Source organism: Crassostrea angulata, chromosome 10, assembly GCF_025612915.1.
Source record: "Crassostrea angulata isolate pt1a10 chromosome 10, ASM2561291v2, whole genome shotgun sequence".
NCBI classification, from domain to species: Eukaryota; Metazoa; Mollusca; class Bivalvia; order Ostreida; family Ostreidae; genus Magallana; species Magallana angulata.
The window spans coordinates 7,498,920-7,526,017 of record NC_069120.1 but is presented as its reverse complement, the minus strand read 5'-3'; the positions used below and the strand labels follow the sequence as shown (position 1 = coordinate 7,526,017).

Here is a 27,098-nt window from a genome sequence, read left to right as displayed (position 1 = left end):
TTGTAACTAATCGGTACGAGTTTAGTTTACGATATTCGGTATATGCTTCAAAATGGCTGCGCCCATGAACACATGTAAACATTTGATTGGGACGTTGACCAGAATTAGAAAACCGAAGCCTATTAATGTATGTTTTATACGAAAGTACAAAACAGGAGGTAAGAGCAGCTGTGTAGATATTGAATAAGATAATTCTTTACATTAAGTATGATTTCTGTATGAATTTTGCATGTTTTATTATTTACACATTGTTTAAGGTGACCTTACAGAATATACAAGTTGGGTTTTCACGTAAAGTCTCTTGCCTTATACCATGTTTAAATCAAAATAATTTTGCAACTTATTCGTACTTATTTAACTGATTGAAATCAGGGACATACATGTATTGTAGTCAAATGTACATTGTAATGATACATGTTGTTAAATATGTAAATGACCTCTGACCCTGGTCCACTGCCCACCCCAATACCTGGAGCTCTAGAGCGTCAGACCAGTCCCGTCCACCTACCAGTAAACACTTTTCTGTTTTGTCCTTGTATTTAGCTGCAATAATGTAGCCTTCTCAGATTTTTTATATCTGATGTTTACTGGAGAGGGCTACAATTCCACAGGATCTCCGTAATGGTGCAAAATTAATTTTTTAATGCGGCTGACTTCGGTCTGAAAAGATCGATTTTATATTTGACTTCCTTTTGGCTTTAGATAAAATGATTTTTCAATTCAGGTTGAACAAATAAACTGTATATTAAAACACATCAGCATGTTTACCAGTCGTCTTTTTCAGCAACCATGACAGTTCTCACGTGATTTTATGGGATGTACGCTTGGAGTTTTAATGTGCTTGATAACATGAATGTCAGTGTAAATAATCGATCTTACCTCGTTATATCACTAAAACATCATTTAAGGAAATGGTATATAATGGAAAATTCATATTTACTGCGTTAATTATGTTTAAAACAGGGGAATTCCTATATTCAGTTCAAGATCCGCTCCTGAATTCTCATTGGCTGTCCCAAAATAAAACCGGTCAAGGTCAGTAAACATGGCAGACAAATTCAACTTTCGTTGTTGACATACACGAAAAATAACCGATATATGAACTATACTTGATATTTTTGGATTAATTTATGCCATAGACATCTACAACCTTTGATTCAGGTAAGAAATGCAAATTTTATTGTCATTTATAAACGATTTGAGATGAAATCGTTGTGGGAGTGAATAACTCCCACACTTGCACCATTACGGAGATCCTATGGAGTTGTAGCCCTCTCCCAAAAAAAAAAAAAAATCGGGAGAGGGCTACATTATTGAAGCTATCCTTGTATTGTGTGATATACCATGTTCCTTGTTTGTTCATCATAAGGTAAGGCTTATTGCCTTATGTACAAGTACTGTGTAATGTTTACATAATATCAGTTTCACGACAGTTTATACTAATATATATGTCTCTGTTGAAATGCAATCCTTGGTTCATCCATAGACTTTTATACCACAGTATTCTGTGTTGTGATGACAATTTTTATAACTACAGTACATATACCCAGTACATCAGATATTTTAATTTTGGAATTTGACAAAATTCTTATTACCGGTACTAAAGAACTGCCAGTGTTTCGCCCAATAATATGTGTCACTTCAATCAGTAGTTGGTGTCCTGGTGCGAGGCAAAAAATAAAAATAAAAAGATTTATGCTTGAATGCAGTCAAGTGATATGAGATCAGATTCTCTCCACACATTTCTTTTTGCCTCTATGCTTTTTAATTTTGCGTCTGGGTATTATTTAGAAAAATTATTTAGAAAATACTCAAAATACATTTCTTGTAATGAATGTTTTAGTGTAACAAGAGCTAGGTAACAATGTTTGAATACTGGTAAATTTTTTTTAAGTATCTAATTAAAAAATAAAATGCCTCATTTTACAGTCTGATTATTGTTTAGTTCTCCCATATAGCTATGTTATTTGAATTTTTTTTCAATAAAAACAATGAGTCATAAGAAGATATTTATTGTAAAATCATTAAGCTTATTGTTACAATCTAAATCTAAGAATAAAGCCACAAACAAATGATGAATATAGTGAAGTACTGGTAAGTCCATTTGACTAACACTTTACTCTAACTGTAATTAACTATGTTCTAGTATCATTGAGAGTGAAGTGACGAGAAAACCTAGTTGCAATATCTTACTCATTATTGATAGGTATTAAGGAAGGTAAATACTGATAGATGAATCATGAGTTTTCAATAAATCACTTAAATTTTTCTTCCTTTCCAGAATTGAAGAAATTCTATAAGAATGCCAGTATTGTACAGAATCAAGGTAAAGAATATTGAATAAGGTCATTATTGTCAGTGAACTATTTGGACATGAATACTGAATTATTTTAATTCTTTGTGAAATACAGTTGTATCTGTATTTATGAAATAACATGTGTTATTTGCTAATGTCAAGTACAATGTTTAAAGCTATACACGCTATAACTTGCGTCAATTTTGAATTAAGGGGAAAATGTATGTGTTTGATTACTAATAAAAGTTACCTTTATGCTGTTAATTATAATGCTCAATTCGATCACGTAACAAATATATCAAATATTAAACAATAAAAAATATTTATTTTCCTGCCAGGAAAGTAATGCCTCCTCGTGAATATAAATCTATCACGTGATATCGACAGCTAAATTTAGTCTATCATACCAAAACTGGTGAAGGGTCAACATCTTCATAATTGTGAAAGTTTCACAAAGGAAAGGATATTTTCAGTAAAGCATACATTTGTCCGATATACGAGTACAAACAAAAGAAAAAAATACAAGCCTGTGAGTAGATATGAATACTTCCTTTAAAAAATGACGTAGACATGTGTGTTTCCCCTTTGTGCTATTTATAGATCCTATAAGTGTTAATAAAGAAGTAAGGGTATCGTGAATGACAAACGTATTTTACTCATTATACATGTATGTATTTCAAATTAACAACTGTTTAGCATATTAAAAATCAAGTTGGATATTTAATTAGGCAAACAATAACGACCACCTAGTTCTCCGCGGACATGCGCAATGAGGTCGGTTTCGCTCTTCCTTCATCAATATTCATGAAAAGGTATATTTTCCTGGCAGGAAAATAAACAATTAACAATCTATATCTTTGTAACGAGATGGAATTCACCATTGTAATTTACAGATTAAGGATAACTTTTATAAATAGACAAACACATGCGTTTTCACTGTCATTCAAAATTGACGAAAATTATAGCGTGTATAGCTTTAAAGGGGCATGGTCATGATTTCGTCCAAATTCTATTTTTCTGTTTTTATTATCTACAATGCTTTAGGAATGCATTTCTAATGATCAAATTATATCTAAGAGTCAGTCGTTCAGTTTTAAGCAAGATAAAGACCTCACAATTCTTTTTCATATAAACAAGGCTTGTGCCCTGTTTTTGTTTACATAGGTAAAACTTATTTGTTTATCTTCTTATTCATTTTAAGCATAAATAAACATTTCCTAACATCTGACGCATTCATTTAAGGCCTAGAATTAGAATTTTTACTTCAGCTTTCAAAATGTAAACAAAAACTTTGTTTACATAACAAAAAATTGTAAGCTCTGTATTTTGCTTCTAACTCAACAAATGACACTCAAATTTTGGTTGCCTATAAAAAATGCGTCACTGAAGCATTGTAAAAATAAAATCAGAAAAATAATTTTTGACCAAAATTGAACCATGCCTCTTTAACAATGGGAATTCAAACAATGATTTAAAAAATATAATTCAATAAAAGGAAAATAATACATATATATATACAATGAAATTAAAAATAAATAAATAAAAAAAAAATAAGTGTAAAAATATTTGGTGATTAACACTATGAAAATAAACACTGCAAAATGTATATAGTTTATACATGTTTGTAACTTACCAGTACTTACATAAAAAGAGAGATACAAATCTTGAACTCCTTTAATTTGTAAACAAGGATCCTACTTTTTTGTTTGCTTATTAATTTTTTGATATAATTTTTAAAAGTACAATACATGTATTGTTAACAAAAATAGGTTTGACAAATACTACAGAAAGCTTAAGTAAGTGCAAATAGAAAAAATATATAACATATACTGATAGTAAAAAGAATTTATAATCCATGAAAACGAGAGCATATCATACAAATTTCAGACTACTTTTCATAATGATCCAGGTATTTTGATCACAATTAGAAACACATAAATTAAGAATTGTGGACATTGAAAGGAGGAAAAATTAAAACATCTTTAGCTCAGATGTTTTGCATGTTATTTAAACTTCTTATTTATCAGTGTTTGTTGTCAAAGTGTGAAATCCTTTAAACTCATTTTCGTAACATTTTTTTTGCAAATGGTTTGGCAATAAAACATAAATTTTGCAAATAAACTTATTACTTTTATGAATAACTATGAAACTTTTGTGAATAAATGCATTCCCTTCACATTATATATTTTTAAAAAATTGTGTGAATAAATGCATATGATTATTATTATTATTATTATTATTATAAAAGCATAACTATATATTTAAACCCTCCCATAATCTAAAAAAAGAATTGAATGAAAACAATTTATCAAACAAAATTAGTGTTAAACACTGTATCCAAAAAGTTTTGTATAGTGTTATTACATGTACAGTCGAACTTTGGTACCCAGAACACTGATATCTTGAATACAATAGATATATTGAAGTGATTTGTAAGTCCAAGCTACTTATACTTTAAGTATATTACCTTTGATATCCCAAATACTTGGATATTGCAAAGTTTTTTACCAGTCCTATCTAGTTTGAGATAACGAGGTTTGGCTGTATTTGCTGCAAAGTTTAACAATGAGAATGTTTTAAGACTTTTGTTCCTCATTTTTACTTTTGTGAAATTTCTCAATTTTAGGTTGGTTTGAGGTCAACTTGGATCAAAGAAAATTACGCACCCCAACAGGGAACCTTTTTCAGGTTCCCAGTGAACCATTGGCTCTGGCTATAGCTACTGAATGGAACTCACAGAAGGAAACAATCAAGAGGCAGGCTATGCACCTGGTATGAACAAAAACAAAGAGTGTAAACTTATAAAAAACATTCTCATATTGAACACAGAATAAACAAACAAATTATTAGCTTACCTAAGCTAAAGCTTCATTGAGCTTTCCTAATCACCTTTTGTGTGGCATTCTTCTGTCTGTTCAGTAAACATTTTACATTTTCGACATCGCTCCAGAACCACTGGGCCAATTTCATTCAAACTTGGAACAAAGCATTCTTAGGTGAAGGGGATTCATGATTATTAAAATAAAAGGCAACACCCGCCTACAAAGGGAGATAAAATACTATTGAATAATTGTTGGCCTTTCTTCTCAAAAAACCATTATGCCAGAAAAGATGAAACTTGTTTGGAAACATTTACAGGTAGTTTAGATTCAATTTTTGGGAGTTGATTTTAATCAACTCTCCTATGCAGTTACTCTGCCAAAGCGAAAGTGAAACAGTGTTTGGACCTAAGCACAAATCACCACTGCTGACAAGACTTAGTTCTCGAAAATAATTGAAAAATTCGATGTAGTGTATGCTGAAGCATTGTTTTTCAAGGAAACTTATCAATATAAACACTTTAAAAATAGTCAGATTTTATATAATACGAACAAGTAAGATATTTTTGTAGTCTCATTTATTCCTAGGCTCTCTTGCTTGTCGGAAATTAACGGAGACAGCCGAACGTCTGGTTGAACGAGACGAGAGTTCGATATCAATAGTGCTTGGATCCATACAATTTTTAGAAATTTTTCGATTACTCATACATACCCGGTAGTTTAAAATCCATCTTTGAATATTACACAACATGATTCATATGGGGTTTCTCGAAATTCTTGTCAGAAAAGTCTAAAAATCCATATTATAAAAAAGTGCGTAATTCAAATACAGACTAGAAACTAATTGCCATGAAAAATAAGTTGATTTTAAAATAAATGATAATCGATAAAATCAACTCCCGTCAGTACTTCAGTACTTTGATTAAAGATTATGATCCCCAGGGTTATGGTGGGACAACAATGGGGGTCAAATTTTAGGAAAAAAATCTCCCTTTCAAGAACATCAATGCTATTATTTGTGTTATAACTATGCAAGAATTGTGATAAAGTGTTTTAAACTGAACATCCCCAACCTCATCCAGGACAATTCTGGGGCCTCAGCTGAAGAAGCTCAATGTTTAACATAACTTACATAAGAATATGTGCAATCTGAGATTCATTTAAGCAATATACACTCTACTAAATTGTTCATATATATTTGTATGAGACTTCATATTGATGCTGCTTTGATCAAATTTATGACCATTGTTGCTCAGGTGAGCAATGTGGTCCCTGGGCCTCTTGTTTTCTGTTCTTTGCAGCTTGGGGATGGAAAACACACAACTTGTCAGATAAAAATCATATACCATCACAAACCATGAGTGATCGTGTAAATCTAGAATGCGTTGGTAAAAAAAAAAAGGGGTTTTCCACTAAATTGTCCTGCCCTTTGCTAACATCATTGTAGTACAATGTACTTAGTCTAGTACTTTTCTGCCAACAGACAACCCTTAGTAATACAGTGCTGGACAATCCCATGCAGAGATCAAGAGGAGACATTGTTCGAGGGGTGTTACACTTTCTGGAAACAGACACCATATTGTAAGTAGAATATACTAAATGTTTTCTTTTCTGCTTCCATATGTGGTTATATGCATACAAATTTGTAATGTTACTGAATATTTTCAAGTGCTTTATATCACTTTATTTTGAATTAGAATTTGTCTCCATGTTGCATTTTTGGATTCCATGAACTAGGCTATGGATTCATATACCAGGAATGTGTAGTATATTGGTAATTTTTTCCGCCATCAAAGATGGCATCAGAAAAGTATGGTAGATGATATGAGTCAATATTTGGCTGGTTTCCATTGTTTGGTAGCCTGTCAGTTGTACTATTTTACACCTAATTTAACTTCTGAATATCAACTATACAATTTTCAACCAAACTTACACACAAGATATTTAATATATAAACTTGTTAAAAGTGTTATTAAGACTGTTCAATTAAGAACCATAGCCATTTTCAAGGGTTGGGTGTTTCCTAATTTTCTACTCTTTTACATGACCTTTTAGTTTTTAAACATGAAATATTGACTTAAGTAATATAAGGAAAAAACAGCTTGTGTTATCAATACAATTGATATGATAGCTCATTTTTTGTGCAAATCAATTGATTTCTATGCTGTTTGATATTTAGCAATGACAGTATCATTGATATATAGTTACCTTCATTGTGTGTATTTTACACTGTTTTCACCAGATACAGATCAACAGAGCCTCAAGAATTTTTAGAATTACAGAAGCAAGAATGGGATCCAGTGCTAAAATGGTTCAGATCCAGGTAAACTTATACTAGGTTTTCAATGGGGTCACAGTCTGTGTTAAACTCATCAACTGAGCTGAGGTTTAGGAGATAAACCCAGTAGTTTCCAGACTGACAACAATCTGCAGTATAACTGTACATTAACTATTTTGTTAAAAAAATAAGATATTGTCAGTTTTGTCACAGAGAGTAAATACCGTACTAACCTTTTCAAAGCTGATTTCAGATTTAACCACGATTCCTGAAATCAATTTAGTAAACATGAATGAACACTGACAATCTGTAACTATATAACTTTGTTTCTCCTACCTTTGACCATTAGTTACCAGGTAGAGTTAGATTCCACCACCTCCCTGATGCCCCCAGAGATACCAGAAAAAACAGAAGAAGTCATCACACGGAGAGTCAATTCGCTCAATGACTGGGCATTAGTGGGTCAGTTCATTGCTTTTACTTCTCCCTGTGTTACTTTATTTATATCAATCATGAGTAGATAGGTATCACATTCAGTGAAAATTAACATGATAAAAGAGGGCAGTACAAAAAAGACTTGCAGTTTACAATAAAATTGGTAAATATTTTATCACCTAAGTGAGAAGTTGTTCCACTACATAAAATTGTATTTCAAAAGTCCAAAGTCAAACAAAAATGATCTATGATCAATGATACAGTTATGTCTACCTTCACAGGTTTCCAGTATGGTGTAGAAAACCTGAAGTCTATAATACTTATGTTAGCAATCACAGATAAACGTTTGACTGTAGAAAAAGCTGTGCAACTCGCCAGGCTAGAGACATTGTACCAGGTAAATAATACAAGATGGATCCAATAAGTTCTCAGAAATAGATTACATCAAGATTTTTCTCATAATCTAATACTGGGCTAAGAGCAGAGTGTATTGTGTATTTTGTAGACAAAGATCTGGGGTAATGTACAATGGCACCATGATGTAGACATCTACCAGCTTCAATCCCGGGTAGCGGCAGCTGCTTTATTTGTACACTGGTGCAGCAATGACATGGCAACTACACATAAAACAACCTATAGCAATCAGACATAGCATCATTTATGTTTTCTATTTAATCAATAAATTTTATTAAGTGTGGTACTTTGTGTTATTATTTAAACTTACCGGTAATTAAATGAAGGGGTATTACTGATTTTGTAAAATTAGTTTGTTTTCCAAATCAGGCTATACATCTTTACACAAATTTACTCACTCTTATGTCCAAATTTGTTTGATTTAGCCCATAATGAATGATTCTTGAATGCTAATTCATAAATTGCCATCAATTTTTAATCATATAAGATATCAAAAAATTGAGGTAAAACAGTGTCACTAAAAGATTTTGAAGTTTTCTGCTTTATTTTGCTTATATTATCACAGTTTCATCTCAGTGCAATGAAGCATGTTCAAATAATAATAATTTCAGTCTCTGAAATTTTCCTTCCACATAGTCACTTATAGTTATAACATCCATCTGGTCAGACATACACTGTAATTACAGAGGTCCATTCAGTCTTAACAGACAAGTTCAACATTGTTTTACTGGGATCACAATAATCTGTCCACAGAGTCGTGCTTTTCGGCACACGTGCACTAGTTTTGCATGACCTCCAAATTATCCATCTCCTCTCGTAAATGGTCAATTAGATTGTTGATTTCAGACACTCGCATCCTGTTGCGTGTGATTTCCTCGTCCTGGTGAATCTGTTCTATTAAATTCTTGAGGGACTGATTAATGCGGGTGACAATATCATCCTCTTTGTTGTCAATCTTTAGGAGATGCACATCGTGTGATGAAGACACTGCATTGATGATTGTATCTTTGTCCACAAGTAACTAAAATATATTAAAATCATTTATAAGAATCATTTGTATTGTATATTCAAGGAAACTAAATGGCAATATTTACATTCTACTGTGTTTTTCCATTAAATTCTGTGATCTTCAAATGCCTCTAAATGCAACAAGTATTCAAAGGTTAAATTGACAAGTTTTTGTTATGACGTCACAAATATTAAACGCTGAAAACTGCACCGTCACAAGCGAAAATCAAAGTTCACGCTTGTGGCTGTTACTGTGGCTCTTTCATTAATATTAACTTACCCTTAGGATAAGATAGGAATTTTAAGGTATGAATCGCATTTGCAGACAAGGCAAGAAGTTAAAAAAATGTAAATATAAGCATTAAATCATGATTTTTTGAAGTATACACTCTCATAACTGCAGCGGTGTGTGCATACAAATTTTCATAACGCGCTAACGCGCGTTACTCAATTTGTATGCACACACCGCTGCAGTTATGAGAGTGTATACTTCAAAAAATCATGTTTCAATGCTATATTAACTCTTGCTGTAACAGTAAGAAAAGGTATATTTTAGAAAAATAAAGGGCAATAACTCTTGTTGTGACAGAAAAAAAAAGACCTCTCAGATGCACACAAAATGTATTTTACCATTTTTAGGTCATCAGATATTTCATCATCCAGCTCATTTTTTATGACCTTTTCCAGAGTGACAATTGCAATTTCCATCATTTTTTCGTGATGATTATTTTCCAAGTCTCGACATTGGGAGAGAAGTGCTTGGACATTTTCTACGAATGTGCCAACCATGTCCTGCATATTCCTCTCAAACTCCTTGATTACTTCCTGAAAAATAGTCAGTATTTTGCTGCAAAAACTTTTGAATTTAAGGTTTTTGTAATAGTTCACAGTTATCCCTAATGTTTAGACGTTATTTTAATTTATAACCATTTTCATGTTTTTTACACAGATTATTCCATTTAGACCTAATTCTTACACATATATTACCTCCAGTTGGTCCACAAGCTGTAGTTCCAGTCCCATCAGCTTGTCCCACAGCACCTGAATCTTGTCATTGTAATCCCGGGCATACTGCTCGACCATCTTGTGATCACTCATCTGGGACATCTCTAGTAACATCTAAAGGTCAGGTACAAATTCAAAAATAAGACACAGGCATACTGTATGTTCATCATTTCCTACATGTAATTGTTAGCTGTTACTTGTAGCATTCAATCACTGAACCTTGAACCAATCTCTGTATAATTATATATGCTAATTTCTTTATTACTGAACATTTTTGTTTGCTACACTATAGATATACTTAAATTGCATACATGAAGTGTCTTACCCTTTTCTTTGTCTCTGTGAACTCATCGATGTGAACCATGCCCAGCCTCTTGTTGTCCTGTTTAGCTTCCTCCACACACTCCCAGAAACTCTTGACCTCCTCCTCACGCTTCTCGTGCTCAGCGATACCAAAGTCAAAGATCTGGGTACAGATCTGCATGAACTTCTCTTTGAAGGTAAAAAGTGTTAAGGAAAACATGATCTTTATTCTATAGCATTATCAAAAGAAATTTGATCTATGTTTTATTACTTTACACTTCATCATTTAATTTTCATTTGAAAGATAAATGTCAAAAAGGATATCTGTGGAGTTGATCTTCTAGACCGGGCATCTCATTCAGTTTTTGACCCTCCTTATCCTCAGCATACATTTGTTCAAAGAGATCTGGTCCATTCATCAGTTCTACATAGGCATTCTACAATAACACAAGCAAATTTTGTACTTAAATTCACACAGCTTGATTTCTGACAGTATAGTACCTGAAAATGAATCCGACAAGTGTTATAAACCCACCTTGTGTTTCTCCAGTTCTTGTTGTCGTTTTGTCTCATCCTCTTTCTTGATTTCTGCCTGCTTTTCATTATGAAGCATCTCATCCCTAGATACCTGGTATTTTTCTATGGCAGCATCTCTCTATAAAATAAGAACTTTTGTATTTTAATGAATGAACTTTAAGCACCCGGTCTGAAAAAATTCAGTCTAAAACTAGACAAATTTTGTGAGCCGTATTAAATTGCAAATTTTTACTATGGGAAGCACGGTAGCTCCCAAGTCGTCCATCCAAATTTTTTCACACCAGGAGCTACAGACATGCAGCTAGGTCATAAGTTAAAATAATAAATTGCTATATGGTTAGAATTTTTTTACTCCGTAAATTCAATTGCGTAAATTTAAAACACTTTAAGATAAGAAAAGATTATACTTACAGATTGCTGATCTACAAGTCTGTAATCCAAAAACTCTAGGTTAGACAAAAATGCAATCACATATTGTTTGTATTCATCTTGTTTGCAGAAGGGATTGTCTGATAAATTGAGGGTCTTCAGGTTTTTGAATCTCCTTAAATATCGCAACTGAAAATAAATGGTATGGAAAATTAAACTACTGTTTACATGTTTATCATACAAATGTACTATTCTTCAATTTTGTGAACAAGGTAAAAGTTAAATCATGATATGAAATATTCATAGATAAAAAAAAGACATATTTGAGATTATAAGGGTGTTTTAAATATGACCTACATTTTCTAAGTCTGTGAGTTGGTTTCTGCCCAGTGAGAGGACGTGAAGGTTGAGGAGGGAGTCCATGTTTTCTATGGTAGAAATTCTGTTACTGTACAGTGTTAAGTCCTCCAGTTTGGTCAGTGAATCAAGGTTATCAATGACTTCTATGTTGTTGAAGGACAAATCTGAAATGTAGTTCTCTTGTTTTGGTCTATGTAAATCAAAGCATTCATTATTTGATCAACATGAATTATGATTTATTACTTCGAATATTATTTATTTCACATAATTGGCATGCTATTCAAATAACTGATACACACTTACCTAGCCAAACCAAGTTTACCAAACTTTCCAAGCCTTCAATCTTTTCAATAATATTGTTGTCCAATTGTAATTTTGTTAGTTTGGTGAATTCCCATAGGTTATCAATTTTCAAAATATCTGTAAATAAAAGGTTTAGCAACTAATTTGGTTTGAAGACAAAACTATATTTATCTCATGTTTGGATTTGAAATAATCATGCATTAATCAATCTTCCCTGAAATATCATACCGTACATGCATACTGATTGAGAACATAATACTTACTATCATATACTGGTACTTACTAAGAAAGTCAAGTCGTAGAGATAAAACATCTCCAAAGTCAATGCCCTCTTGCTTTGCTATTTTCCCAGCTTCCTCTTTGGGTCCCTGTTCCTCTACAGCCTTTTTGAGCATTTCCTCGTCAATGACAGCAGGCTCGACGGTGTCATATAGCCGACTCATTTTGAGTTACTTTTTAAACCTACAAATAGCCAATATCTTTAAAAAGGACAGTCTGATTAATCTTGAAATTTATTTACCAGTCTACCTGTCTAAATTATTACAACTGAGATCAATTTTGATTATATTTAGGCCTGAATAAATGATAACATGTTCATCCACCAACATTGATTGTTGAAATGTTCATTTCTAAAGGGATAAGTGAAAATAATGACAGATAATAACGATTTGAACCCACAATCTTGAATCTCTTGTCAGGTATGGGTGATGTGTTATTTATGATAATATTGCCGACTCCCGTGAATTAATAACTAGACTCAAAATAAGTAAAAACCCAGCCATGAGCTTCGCTCGCGAAGTGAGCGAAATTCGTAAGCGAAGCTCATGGCTGGGTTTTTACTTATTTTGACTCTAGTTATTATTTACTGATAAGATTGCCGACTCATGTGGTTAATTTTGGTATGCTGTTGGGATGAGAGATATTATGACGGATCAAACCAAGATTAGAAAATTAGCCTCTCTTGTAAGGTGCTCAAGCGGACTAAGCTATCTGGTCTGATCATCACATAAAAAAAAGTCTGTACATCGGTAATAATTAAATAATGCCTTTTCGTACCTTGTGTTTCGATGTATAAAACTTAGCTATCCAGAGACTGAAAAAAAAACTTGACTAGAGCATCTGTCGTGTCTCGTTGCTAATTAAGTATAATTTGTATTGCCATTAACGAATGAACCCATTTACTCTCTGCACGATGTAAACAATCTTCAAGCACTTTGTATTTCAAACGTATAAAAATGTATACAGTTGTTATGGTTATTTTCAACATCCGGTTTAAGACTTCCGGGAGAAAAACTTATGATCGGATAGAGTCGGTATTTAAAAAGGCGTACATTTGTCAAAATGCTCTTTTTAATTTTGACGAAACCTATAATAAATATTATTACTACAAATTTTTCTCAGAATAAGTCCAATTTGAATATTTGCCGTTTCCTGCTTGATGCTAGAAAATAATTTTCGTAGAAGATTGTATTCTGATAACGTTAACTGAGACAGAAGATTTTGTTTATTCAAAACAATATTTATTTTCAACAAGGTCAAAATACAATATTACATCTGCACAATGAATAATGGTCCTTTTATCACGAGAGTTGGGTAAATATAGAAAGAACCATTGAAAGATCACAAGCGTCTGAGTCACTAAGAATTGGGTCAATGTCGGGTTGTGACGTCATATTGTTATTTACCTAAAAATGGCTGCTCTCTTCGGACATGGAAATCCTCTTGCGACGCAAGTGGGACAGTTGATCGGTAGGCAAATTAGCCATTAAAAAAGATGTCAACACTTCGGATATTTTAAAAATACAATGTCAATTTTTTAGGTTAAACGCTGAGTTTATGGGGTTATGAGAATTTCAAAATAATTTAAAAAAAACTCATTAATAAGTTAAGAGAAATAAATGAATGCAACATGAAAACAACAGCATAAATATACATAAAATGACCTTTTAATTGCATGCCACTCTTTATTTTTCAAGAATATGATATGCATGTAGATTAGGTTTCATTTTAACATTAAGATAAATTTATATATTAAAACAAGTTTTTTTATAAGTATGCTTAGCCCTTGTTCATTAAATATGATATAATAGGTAAGGGTTATACATCTAGCATAATCACATTATGACCAACAAAAATCTAAGTTTAATCCTAGATTTATAGGATACACTGTTCTATAAAAAGTTAACAGGTTAAAAGAGCTTTACCCCTTTTAATTTGCTTGAGAAAACAGTTTCGGCATGTTGCATTTGATTTGAATAAGTACACTATGCATTTGTGGGTTAAAGGTTGACATTAACTCATAAGATCGTGGCATGCTTTATTGAATTGTCCTTACACTTGTAACATCAGAGCATTATAGTACTTGACACAGCCAAGAAAATCTTTTAAACACATCACACAGACTTTTACATCTATAGTGAATTGTTTGTTTGATTGTACTATACATGTAACTTTTTACAAAACAAAACACTGCTATTCTTTTTTCTACAATTAAAGAAAGAGGAACAGATGGATCTCAGGCGTCAGAAAACTGGGCTATTCTTATGGAAGTTTGTGACATCATCAATGAGACAGATGAAGGGTATGTTTAGTACATATACATTTTCTACAGTGTGACAATATGCTTTAATGATTATTTACAACACTAATGGAAAGTAAAAAAAAAAGTAAAATTGACCCATTTATGCCTTTTGTATGTCAAGGTTGAAATACAAGAGTGTTATTAACTGTGGAATTATACATCATTGATTGACTTCATCATGAAAAAAATGTTTTTTATTCTCTGTGGATTATACATAATGAAGGTGTATATATGTACATGTATTTCTGTGTATTTTAGAAAATTTTATTTTTTAATGTAAATCTTTGATATATTTTCTTTCACAGTCCAAAAGATGCTGCCCGAGCAATCAGAAAGAGGTTATCACAGAACATGGGAAAAAACCACACAGCCATTATGTACACCCTCACTGTGAGTAAAATCTTTCATTGTAAGGTGGTATGGGATAGTTATAATTAAAATAAAAAAAACTGGTGCCCCAGCATTTTTTTCCCCATACAAGACTAAAAGATCAAAAACTTTTGCTTTTACCAATTATGCTATGCTATGAGAAAAGAAGATTGGTGAAGAAAACAAATAAAGTTATAGATACAATTTTAATAGTGTCATTTTTTGTTTTGAAAGACAAAGTGTTACAAAATTTATGAGTTCCATGCCTCTTTAGATTTCATAGGCATAGTCAATTTTTAATCAAATGAAATATTTTATATGCAATATTATGTACTTTCTAAGTTGAATTTTTCAGTGCCTTGAAACATGTGTCAAAAACTGTGGCAGAAGATTTCACATTCAGTTAGCAAACAAAGATTTCCTGTCTGACCTGATTAAAGTTATTGGTCCTAAATATGACCCTCCACAAGCAGTTCAGGAGAAAGTGCTTAGTCTCATTCAGGTAATGCAGTAAATGACTCACTTGTATTTATTCTTTAATTACCAGTTCTAGATCATGTTGTATGTTCTAAGAAATATTTCCTAGACATGGGCAGATGCATTTAGAGGAACCCCAGAGTTGAAAGAGATAGACAAAGTTTACCAGGACCTGAAGGCTAAAGGCATTGAGTTCCCAATGACAGATCTGGACCACCTGGCACCAATCTACACACCAGCAAGGGTAGGACAAGCTTGTCATCAATAAAACATCTATTTTCACAAATATTTTTTTTTGTTGTACATTTTCTCACTGCATGGTGCATTGATTTTTTCTGCTATTCAGATGCTATTTGATGAAACTGGTACTATTGGTGTTGTTAAATAGATAAAACTGAAAACATTTTTTTCATAGTATCTTGTGGTGCTCTAGATTCATTTAAAGCTTCTTGGTCCGATTTTATATCAAATTTTATGCACACTTTTAAACGATGGTTATGCTAAGTATATGTATAATAATAGACATTGCAGTAGTTTTCCCAGTCATTTAATTTCAAATAATGCCAAATTTCAATGAAAAAAATACTTTTATACCTACATAAATCACCAAAGAAGGCACTTCATTGTTTAGTTATTATTACACTATTCATTTACTCATTGTATTTTATTTTCCTCACATGCCACAGACCTGGTCATATGAGGGTGGTGACATGCTTTCACTGGGTAATGGCTCCGAGGGTTGGCTCGGTTGTTGGCCAGACTGGCCTGTTCTGTATCGCTCAAATCTCTCGTACCGCAAAAACACATTATTCATGTCATCATTTATTCGTAAAAGTTCATCTAAAAAAGCCATCAACATTATTTTTTCATTTCAAATAATGCCAAATTTCAATGAAGAAAAATGCGTACAAAATTTGCTAACAAAACAAACGATATAAAAGGGTACCGCGTTATTTCGCCTCATGTTAAAGTACATCCCTGACGACGAGACGGGTATGGTTGTATTACGACTTCGACATCGCTTTCAATAAAGGCCGAAATGATCAGACAAATTACAAATAAACATGTACGTTTTGTTCGCTAATATTTCTGAAGTTTGCTTTCTTTACAATGGATGCATAGCATGAGGGTTGAATAATCCCAATTATTTGGGGGACGAAACCAAATGGTTTCCTTTTCTAAACATTCTTGTGATGCATTTTGTTTTGTTTTTTCGTTTGCCCAAAAAGAATTTATTTTTATTTACTTTGAATATTTCTAACTTTGAAAGGAGACTGAATCTGATGGTGTAAATAGGTAAAAGTCCATAACTTTCTAAGATAAATGGTTTGTATTGAAAAAAAATTTATACTGTGATAACAAAAAAATCGGACCAAGCAGCTTTAAATTTGAAATTGATGTTACAAATACTGGTAAAACATTTTCTTGTTTTCATTGTGTGCATTGTCACCTGTTTCATCATGCGTATATTTTAACTGTAGAGCACAGCTGAAGTAGACCCTGGATTAAGTAGATTAAGACCATCAACTAGAACTGTGAGTACTTATTTTTTTTTATCACATGTAGTATTTGCCCCCATTCTTTTGTGAGTTTATGTTTAAACATTTGCATATTATTACCACACAGTACATGTACCACCTGCAACAGGGGTGACGGTCTTGTCCTCAAGAACTTGTGTCACAAAATGTCACACAATATATAGGTTATACTCCAGTTGAAATTACACTGCTGTGTCAAGGAAACCTGTATACATAACAAATATCCATGATATGACTTACAGAGCAGATATGTAGTGGCTGCAGGCTCCCAGGATAAGGAGGTCTGGGTATTTCTTTGTGTTTGTATTATGTTGTTTGTATTAAGTTGGTTGTTGATTCATGTACTGTATTAGGGATAAAAGTTTTCGATATATATATTTTCTAAAACCAAACTTCATTGTTAACGCCCAAAAAGTTATGATTTTGTTTGTACGAAACCTACAAAAAATGAAAGTTAAATTAATAAATATATATATACTGAATTAATGTATTAATGTTCAGACATTGAAAAAAAAAGTATGACCATGGTTACAGAAGCAAACTTTTACGGTTACATATGAATGTAGAAGAGGCTTTATAGGGGCAATGTGATGAAAGCAAAATTCAATCAATTGATATCAAGAGATACTTACCTACAATATTTATATACATGAGGTTGCAAACATTTTTTAACGTATTAGATATTAACAACACAACAAGTATCTCATGTATGGATTCCATTAAGTTAATTGTATCATTCATGTTTGGTACCTTAAGAATTGAATATTTCATTTGCTGCAGCATAACAAAATGACCCTATTTATTTTATTGATGTTTGAATTTTTAAATATTGATTAACAGTGAATTTTATTTTAATTAACATTTTAAATCCAATTACTGGTATGTTATCTCCACATGCTTATACATGTACATTGTACTTTTTGTTTAAGGCCTTGAATTAAAAAAAAAAAAAGGAGAGAGCTAGAAAAACCTATCTACAGTCCTTTTTTGAAGCCAAATAAAAGTTTTATATTGGAGCATTGACTAAAATAAAAAAAACAAATAGCACTAGGTCTTATTTTAATATGTATAATACTAAATTAATTCTATTGTACTATATGCATTTAGATGGATTAGCACATCAATATCACACACAAAGCATTGCCTTTCTTAAAATCAGCAGAAATGCCTTGTGTTGGACTTCATAAGGTCTATAACAAGGTTTAACTTGGGCATCAATTACTCAGACAACAGGTGTATTAAAGTATGGAATAAGGAAGTTCTCCCAAGGATATTTTTAGTACCTGACATAAGATACAGGTCATGAGTTTACCTGGTCTATCTACCTGTGTTGTTGTGTTGTCAGCTTCCGCAGAGTTATTGATTATTTCTGACAGACGGTCACATTTGTCATTAAACCTGTAGCTTGGTAGACATTTCTTTTGTGTTGGAATTCAACAAGGAATAATCATTCAGCGGGTATAAAATGGTAATGCAGAATATCAATGATTTTAAAAAGATTCTTTTCAATATAACACAAACATTTATCCTGCATGTATGTCAATTAAAGGGCTACACATTGTTAAGACTTCCCCTTCTAATGATATTGTCTGTACTGTTATTTTATCAGTGGTGGTTTTGAAATGTTTTGTGGGTGTTATAAAGCAGTTGCTTGATTTGCTGTAAACATTTTGGTTAGACATCAAATCTGCTGATTTGAAAAATATATATTTTGTGTCTGTGTATACTCTGTGAAAAGCTCTTCTAAGATGTTTTAGCAATGCCTTGAATCTCAAAATATATCAAACTAATGTTAAATATTAACCACATCTACATTTATAATTAGATTTTTTAAGGTCTGTTAAATTAAAAAATTTTTAAAAAACATTAGATTTTGATAAGATTTTTATCAGCAAAACACTGCTTGAAGTTGATTGGGGATGTTTTCTGTGAAAATACCAAAAATAATCTCTCCATGAAACTCAGGCTTATGTACAGAACAATATGATATTGTTATGTCAGTATCATTGAATTTTCCAGAAATTGCTGTGTTCTGAAATCAGTGCAGTATACATTCTTTCAATGAAGTCGGTGTATTGTTTATTTTTTTTAGCCCCAACAGGCCCCAGTAGTTCCTCAAACACCACCCCAACCCACAACTGGTCCCATTAACCCATCAGCTGAGCAGATGACAAAGTTAAAAACTGAGCTGAATGTTGTCCAGGGGAACATCCGCGTCATGAGCGAAATGTTAACAGAGCTCACACCTACCAACATTGACCCCTCAGACCTAGAGCTTCTACAGGAACTCAACAGGACAAACAGGCAGATGCAGCAGCGATTAGTGGAATTAATAGACAAAATAGCCAATGAGGAAGCTACAAGTAAGTTTGATGGTTCAGACATTGATTGATTTAACATATCCAATGAAACAATGGAAGAAAAAATAATGTTAATGGTTTTTTTTAGATGAACTTTTACGGATAAATGATGACATGAATAATGTGTTTTTGCGGTACGAGAGATTTGAGCGATACAGAACAGGCCAGTCTGGCCAACAACCAAGCCAACCCTCGGAGCCATTACCCAGTGAAAGCATGTCACCACCCTCATACGACCAGGTAAGTGGCATGTGAGGAAAATAAAGTACAATGAGTAATTGAATAGTGTAATAATAACTAAACAATGAAGTGCCTTCTTTGGTGATTTATGTAGGTATGAAAGTACGAAGCATAGAGGGGAAAAACTGATTATTTCTACACACTTCAATGAATGAATTTTGAATTTAAATATACAATTCAAATTAATTTAGTTTGACATAAAAAAAAAATATACATGTATGCCGGTAATTTTATTTCATTGATTGATAAACCACAGTTAGCATCATAAGGTGATGGTTAGACATTTTTAATCAGACAAGAACAGTCTGTGGATCCCTTGATATTCTAATATGTATATATGTCTCATTCTAATTATTTTACATTTGTAGGCGTCGTCCTCGCCCGCCCCTGTTTCTGCACAGCCTGCTCCCACGGTGGGGAATCTGATAGACTTGGGCGATGACACATTTGTCCCTAACCCTCAGCTCGCCCCACAAGTTACAGCACAGATGGCTAACCTTGGTAAAAAAAAAACACCTCTTAATACAATAAAAAGGATTTGTCTTGGGATTTGTGGGTCTTATGCTGCATATAGATAACTGACATGTTTAGATATAAAGTGGACTGTGATTAAAAAATCAATAGAAGTGTAAGGTGCATTGTAAAGGTTTGTTAAGTATAGTATATTTTGCAGACATAGGAAGCAATTCAACTGCCACTTCAGGCCACAATGATGATGACTTTGATATGTTTGCCCAATCAAGGAAATCTTTTGAGACAAACAAACAGGCAATGGGGTGAGTGTACAGGGATGAACTAGTTCTCAGATTGAAGTGAAATTGAATAAATGTACAGTTATAAAATCTAGGAAAAAAAATGAAAATTGAAACTTGTAATATTTGTTAAGTGTTACTTTTAAACCAGATCTGTTATACGCCAAGTATTTTACATTAATTAACATATATTGCAGAAGTTACGCAAACCAGCAGGAGGACCAGTTTAACAAGGGTGGTCTAGGAACTGTGGTCAACTCCAGAAACAATGTGAGTTATGCTTATAGAAATAATTAGTACATAGGAAATATCTCAGTACAAAGGAAATATCTCAATACACAAACCAAAGCTTTTTTTATGTTTTTGTGTATGGCAAATGCATTTAATATTGAATAATGAAATGCTATGCATTTACAGTTTACGAAGGAGGAGGATGTGTTGAAGGTAATTTTGGTGATGTAGTGGTTGGAGTATAGTGTTCATCTGCTTTGTTTATTTGCTTAATTTACTCATTTTTCTCAGTCAACAGATTGTGTGCTGAATTCTGAAAATTCTTCTTTGTATTTAACAATATCTGTTGTTATACTTTCATGTTAAATACTGAAATCTGAATGGTTAAGACGCAGTTAATAATATTTTATATTACCCTCAGCGTTAGCAACGCACTTGGCAACGGGTAACATTAAAAAATGTTACATGCGCGAAAATTATGCTCGTACGGTTCGCTGTAGAATTCACGATATTCCTATATAAAAGCAGTAAAATTTTCTTAGAAATTTAAAAAAAAACATTCAGTATAACAAAATAAATAGTGCCTGTTTGGGAGGATAACAGTTGAAATTGACACCCCTCGAAAACCATTGTCAACCTCCGCTTCGCGTCGGTTGACAATGGTTTTCTCGGGATGTCAATTTCAACTGTTACCCACCCAAACAGGCACTATTTATATATTATTTAACTATTCTCTTGATTATCTAAATTCAAGGGAAATAATTCATTAAGTGTGCTCTACTGACACTCTTTTCAAGTAACTTTTAATTTACTTTAATTTTTTGCATAATTCAAGAAAAGTCATATGTTATTAATATACAAATCAAATGAATTGAATTTTTACAATAGAAGGGGGTGTTTTATGAGATAAAAATTTTGATAATTTTCAAAAAATAAGAAATTATGTTCTTATCATACTGAATTACCCTGGTAATTTATTATGAAAAGCTTTGTGAGGTGATATAGCTAGTGACAATGTTAATGTTGTTAACTATTTCCCACTGTTCTTTCCAACAAAATTGATTAGGTTTTGATGTAAGATGCAATGTTCATCATTTGCAGTTTTTCACTGCTTGTACTAACATTTCTAACAACTTTAAACCATCTTTTCATCTACCCTTAGCTTAATTTGGCACTAGGTTCTATAGTTGGTTGAACTAATATGGTAAAAAAAAATCTGGTTATAGCGTAAATAATAAGAATTAGCAGTGTCATCACATTTGTGATTGGTCCTGTTGGGCCTGAAAACCACAATGTTCATTACTCGTAACTTACGCTACTAGTTCTAATCAACACGGTTACGTAGTTAATAATGGTAGCAGATTGATTGACACATGTGTATGTTACAGCTAACGAGAGAAGAGGAGGAGGTACTTAAGGTAACACGTCATGCATGTAGCATGGTCACATGGCCAGTCACACTGGTCAGGTCCATAGTCAAGACGAGAATCACCCACAGAGTTTAACATTGTGTTTTATTTGCATTAACCATGCAGAGTATAAGCAGAGTCAGTTTTTCACTCACTTTTGAATTGAAGCTAGATTTTTGTTTTATTTTTTTGTTTGTTTAAGATGCAGCTATTTAGGAGTGAGACATTATGAACTTGTGTACCCAGATATGTAAATACATGTATTACACATTGTGTGATGAATATATAAATTCAAACTTTGACATTCTGTAGTGCTTGAAATTAATATTAATTTTAACATCCATGGAAAATGATATACTAATTCTTTATTTTCAATTATTTTATGTTGTATCATGCATTTATTTAGAAGGGCATGATTTAGTTGACATCTAAACAAACAAATACTATGAAGTCAGGATCTCTTGTTAAAGTATTATTATTTGTCAAATGCTCTGAAAATTCAATTTGTGTAGCATTTTATGAATTGTTGTTCAAAAATTTCTATTGGAAAATTGTTTCAATTTTAAGTCTGGGCTATTTTTTAAAAAAAGTTTATAAGTAAAATTTACATTGAACTAAAAATTTACAAATTATAAGATAACAGAAAATAATACCGGTATATTCTGACAACATTAGACATATTTTGAAGGTTCAAATTGAAACCAATGTATAAAGCTTTCTAAATAATGAATAACAGAGAATTCAGCATGATGTAAAGAAATAATTTAACAGACTGTCTTGTTCATTAGTGATATACACGAGAAATCTAGGTGACATTTGAAATACTGTGGTTTCATTAATATTCAAGGGTATCAATTTTCGTGGAAAAAGTGAAAATCACAGTTTCAAGGATATGTAAATTCGTGGCCAATGACCCTATCAATACAAAATGTTAATAGATATTGCACTTCAGTGTACATTAAATTTCGTGGATCAACTTAACAACGAAATCCACGAAAATTGGTATTCAACGAATATTGATGAAACCACAGTACTGTTTGTAAATGACTTTTACCAATATGTCCGTCTGAGTTTTATGTTTTGTTTAAGGTAGCCACTGCTTTTTTTTTTTTGCTGCATGCAGTGTTTGAAGAGGACATGAACTGTGATCTTTGTGATCACAGGATACATGGTGGTTTCTGGTACTCTTCAGATTATTGTTATGCTGCTAGAATGACAGCCAAAAGCCTTTACAAGCTTTGGTGACCATGTCAAGGAACATATGGAGCCTCTGAAGAAATACATATAAAATACATGTACATGGAACATGTGAAAAAATACATATAAAATACATGTCCATGGAACATGTGAAAAATACATATAAGATACATGGAACATGTGAAGAAATACATATAAAATACATGGAACATGTGAAGATGTACATATAAAATACATGGAACATGTGAAGAAGTACATTAAAAAATTACATGGAACATGTAAAGGAACATCTACTTGTCATCGCTACCTTCAGTCTTGTACATCATACATGTCTTCTATGTAGATCATGAAATGTTTAGTAGCTAGTTGTGAATGACATTTAGATTTAGCTCACTCCATGTATGTACATGTACTTTTGAATATTTAGGTACTATAGTTATTACAATTCTTAATTGTTAAAAATTGCGTATATTATTACATGCATAACAGATTAATTTAGTATTGATGACTTTAATTTTCTTGCCCTGTGTATGATTGTTATGGGGTTTTTTCTGTAGTTACAAGACAAAGAAACTGATTATGATGAGATGGAACAGTGGTTAACAGCTGAACAGAAAGCCAGCGTAAGTACATAGATAGACTTGGAACACAAATTAAGAGCTTTTGGGGTTAATAGGTGAAAATGGACAAAACAGTTACTGAAACAGTGATAAATGTGAAGGGTTAAAGAGAAGGGCCACCTTAAGAGCTACCAGTACATGTACTGTAGTGTGGGTTACCTACATTGACCTTGATAAGATCCACATAATATTTTTGAAATTATTTAATAATACACTATTGAGGGTGTTTTATTCTATGTTTCATAATTCTTTTGTTTTACAGTTGAATGAACATAAAAACCAGCAAAAGGATTCATTATCCAGTTCAGGTAGGCCAAGGAGATATTATATCATTAATATCAGGGCAGTAAAAATCAGAGAATGTTCATTTAAGGTTGTCCATCCATAACTATCATATTTCAAATCTAGTAGATTGCAAGCTTAATCATTAAAATCTTAGTGTGGTTTTTAGGAGTTTATTAAATAATAAAGATTCATCATTGAAAATTTAAAAAAAAAAATTATATTTATAAATTTATTGTATGTTGAAGTTAACATTGAAGTCTATGGGAGAAATGCATTTTTTAAGTATATTTCTTTAGAACAAGCAATTTTCTTACATTTCTCTTGGTAAAAAGTTGCAAAAGCTTTCCCTTTCTTCGAATATGCTAAAGTTGTTCATAGTTTACCATACATATTTTCAGAAAGTGATTTTAAAAAAATTTCCTGAAGGGTAGACAACTCTTTAAAAAAAATTTGAAGTGCAAAAAGTTCATTTAAGTGACTACATAATAGTACATACACCCAAGTTTGGTTTATGTCAGCCTCATAATAGCTTTAAAATACGTATTTGATGCATAATTGATTAATCAAAATTGTTAAATTTGCCTTAGTTAGCAGCGTTTATTACCGAAATTTATGTTTTGATTTGTCATTAACTCTTCAGGGATGTATTTTCGATTCTGAACGAGGGCAGTTTTCTTTCAGAATTCGATTCATTTCTGGCAGATAGGGCTCAGGCAGCTGACACCCTACCAAGCATAGCAGCTGCCACAGGTCAAAGGTCAAGAAAACTACAAAAAGATGACGAGGAGAACCCATTATTTGCATTGTAATTTATGAACCAAGAGTGAGCGTGCGTGTGGAGTGTGTTGAGAGAGTTACTATCTAAGACTCAATAATGATCACATGATTGCTGTAACAAGTCACATGATTACAGTGAGAGATCACATGGTCCCAATATGGCTGTACAATATGCCAGACCATGGAAACCTGCATGTTAGTCAAGTCTGTATTAACTACTTCTTTTCAAATAATACTGTAAATCTTGGTTTCAAAACTACTTGTTAAGTTATTGCCCATATTCCTTCAATTTTATAATTGAAATTAAACTATAGAAAAGTGTACAGCATTATACTTAAATGTTACAACAATTCAGATACTTGTATCATTATCATTTCAAAAACTTTTTTTTTTTAAATAGAAGTGTTTACATATATATATAAATCAAGTGTAAGAATGTTCTTGTGTTTCTACTACTAAGTAATCTTGTTGTGGAAAGTTGTACCAAATGTGCTTCCATAAAGAGAAGACATTTGAGAGGTGGCATAATTTTTGTACAAGAAAACTCATTGTCATTTCATTCTAATAAATTGCATTTTCTTTGGTTATCATGGCAAAGATAAGTCAGGAATTTATAGAAAATGCTTTTCAATTGCACTGTAATTAACAAGAAGCGAATGTCTTGAGTGTATCAGGACCTTAATGATACATGTAGTTACATTTCAATATTTTTAGTCGGACAAACACAGTCTTTCCTATCCTACTGTATCAATGCAAACGATGACAAAGTAACTAACAATGATGATTAACTTCATAACTAATAGTTGATGTTGAAGTTTAATACATGATGTTTTCACTCGAGATGTCATTTTGAAAATGACAAGGTGCAGTTGAAGAAATCCTTAACAAACTGGAGTTTTTAAAGTTTATTATAATAATGAACTTATTTAGAGCTGTGTTGTAGGTTGATCCTTTTAGATCTCTGTCAAATAAGGAATGCACTCTGTGCCGACACGAAGACTGCAGTCAGTCTATGTCTATACTATCAATTACACCAATGGAAGGCTGCATTTGTGAAATGTTCTTTTCATTGATGATCATTTATTTAAGGTATTTTCCACACAGATCATTACATGTGAAAGTTGGTTCTGAAGTAAATCACATATTTATTCAAGATGATTCGCTTAAGCAATGCCAGAAGCTTGTAGCATGTTTATTACAAGACCTTACTAAATATTGATTAATAGCTTTTATCACAGAGAACAAAAATTAGCTTATCAGTAATTGATATATCGAATTTCATTTTTGTAAACAAATAACTATTTGATAATAGTACGTATTTCAATATTACAATCATTATGATAATGGAATTTAGAAATACATTACCGCCATATCGTTTTGACTGTGCATTAATCATATTTATGTTGTTTAATTTTTCAACCTTATAGAAAACATTTACTTGTGTTAAAATCTTGTATAATTTAAAACTTGTAGGAAGTAAATTTTGTAGTAATTTGTACTCATTTGTAAGTGTCAAAAACACTTAACTATTTATCATGATGTTAAAAATTAAAGAATATTTGTTAAACCTTACATTGCTTTTATTTCGTTATTGTTTAATCCGGGCAATCGTTCTGTTAAAAGTCCATGGACACCTTGACGAAATAATAATCTAAGACAAACCCTTGAATACCGTAATCTAAATTGACGTAAGGATTTGCCTCTGGTGAATTTTAAAATTTTCTAACACTACGAATAGCTTAAACGCACAAAATCTGCGTAGAAAGCATGCCGAATTGTTCAGAGAAGGCTCATTCGTTTAATTGCAAATAGGAATGGCTCGGTGGACTAAATTGACGTTCGATGTAAAACGTTCGATAACACAATAAAAGTTCTACTTGTTCTTATAGTAACGTAAACAAGAAAAGTAACTTTCTGGTGTCCGTATTTTGCAAAATTCATCATGCGCGGGCTCCCAGGAATTTTTACGGCGTTTTTCCTCAAAGTGGTTGAATGCATGAATACAGTAGGGAACGCGCTTTTCTCATTCTGCCATTTGACAAATTTCTGAACACTAGAGGTAACAGTTGTCAAACACGATGCTTTGTTTTGACTGATGTATCAATAAAATGGTGTGAAATTTCAGAATAACGTTT

At 32.2% G+C, this 27,098-nt stretch overlaps 3 protein-coding genes across 8 annotated transcripts; 2 read left to right on the top strand and 1 right to left on the bottom strand.

Moving 5' to 3' along the window:
- Positions 1 to 2: 2 nt before the first annotated feature.
- On the top strand, positions 3 to 8,525 carry LOC128167297 (ATP synthase mitochondrial F1 complex assembly factor 2-like). 2 transcript variants are annotated; one of them, XM_052832926.1, is made up of 9 exons: positions 25 to 158; positions 964 to 1,035; positions 2,282 to 2,326; positions 4,923 to 5,068; positions 6,599 to 6,696; positions 7,358 to 7,438; positions 7,743 to 7,855; positions 8,110 to 8,225; positions 8,334 to 8,525. In XM_052832926.1, exons 1-9 carry the CDS (start codon positions 53 to 55, stop codon positions 8,478 to 8,480), a joined length of 924 nt encoding a protein of 307 aa, XP_052688886.1. In that variant the 5' UTR covers positions 25 to 52; the 3' UTR covers positions 8,481 to 8,525. The 2 variants fall into 2 exon arrangements, with proteins under 2 accessions (XP_052688887.1, XP_052688886.1); XM_052832927.1 differs by lacking the exon at positions 964 to 1,035 and having other exon boundaries at positions 3 to 158.
- A 242-nt stretch (positions 8,526 to 8,767) lies between these two features.
- LOC128167296 (dynein regulatory complex subunit 3-like) lies at positions 8,768 to 13,389 on the bottom strand. Its single transcript, XM_052832925.1, has 11 exons — positions 13,184 to 13,389; positions 12,411 to 12,589; positions 12,128 to 12,244; positions 11,822 to 11,988; positions 11,507 to 11,653; positions 11,094 to 11,213; positions 10,883 to 10,995; positions 10,581 to 10,755; positions 10,238 to 10,369; positions 9,881 to 10,075; positions 8,768 to 9,263 (listed from the first exon to the last, which is right to left on the bottom strand). Exons 2-11 carry the CDS (start codon positions 12,568 to 12,570, stop codon positions 9,021 to 9,023), a joined length of 1,569 nt encoding a protein of 522 aa, XP_052688885.1. The 5' UTR covers positions 12,571 to 12,589; positions 13,184 to 13,389; the 3' UTR covers positions 8,768 to 9,020.
- A 360-nt stretch (positions 13,390 to 13,749) lies between these two features.
- LOC128167295 (target of Myb1 membrane trafficking protein-like) lies at positions 13,750 to 26,535 on the top strand. 5 transcript variants are annotated; one of them, XM_052832920.1, is made up of 16 exons: positions 13,750 to 13,876; positions 14,624 to 14,708; positions 15,014 to 15,098; positions 15,433 to 15,579; positions 15,664 to 15,798; positions 17,036 to 17,089; positions 19,194 to 19,455; positions 19,541 to 19,692; positions 20,061 to 20,193; positions 20,366 to 20,468; positions 20,642 to 20,714; positions 20,862 to 20,888; positions 22,064 to 22,093; positions 23,839 to 23,904; positions 24,164 to 24,209; positions 24,868 to 26,535. In XM_052832920.1, exons 1-16 carry the CDS (start codon positions 13,819 to 13,821, stop codon positions 24,993 to 24,995), a joined length of 1,584 nt encoding a protein of 527 aa, XP_052688880.1. In that variant the 5' UTR covers positions 13,750 to 13,818; the 3' UTR covers positions 24,996 to 26,535. The 5 variants fall into 5 exon arrangements, with proteins under 5 accessions (XP_052688880.1, XP_052688879.1, XP_052688881.1 ...); XM_052832919.1 differs by having other exon boundaries at positions 19,185 to 19,455; XM_052832921.1 differs by lacking the exon at positions 20,862 to 20,888 and having other exon boundaries at positions 19,185 to 19,455.
- The last annotated feature ends 563 nt before the right edge of the window (positions 26,536 to 27,098 follow it).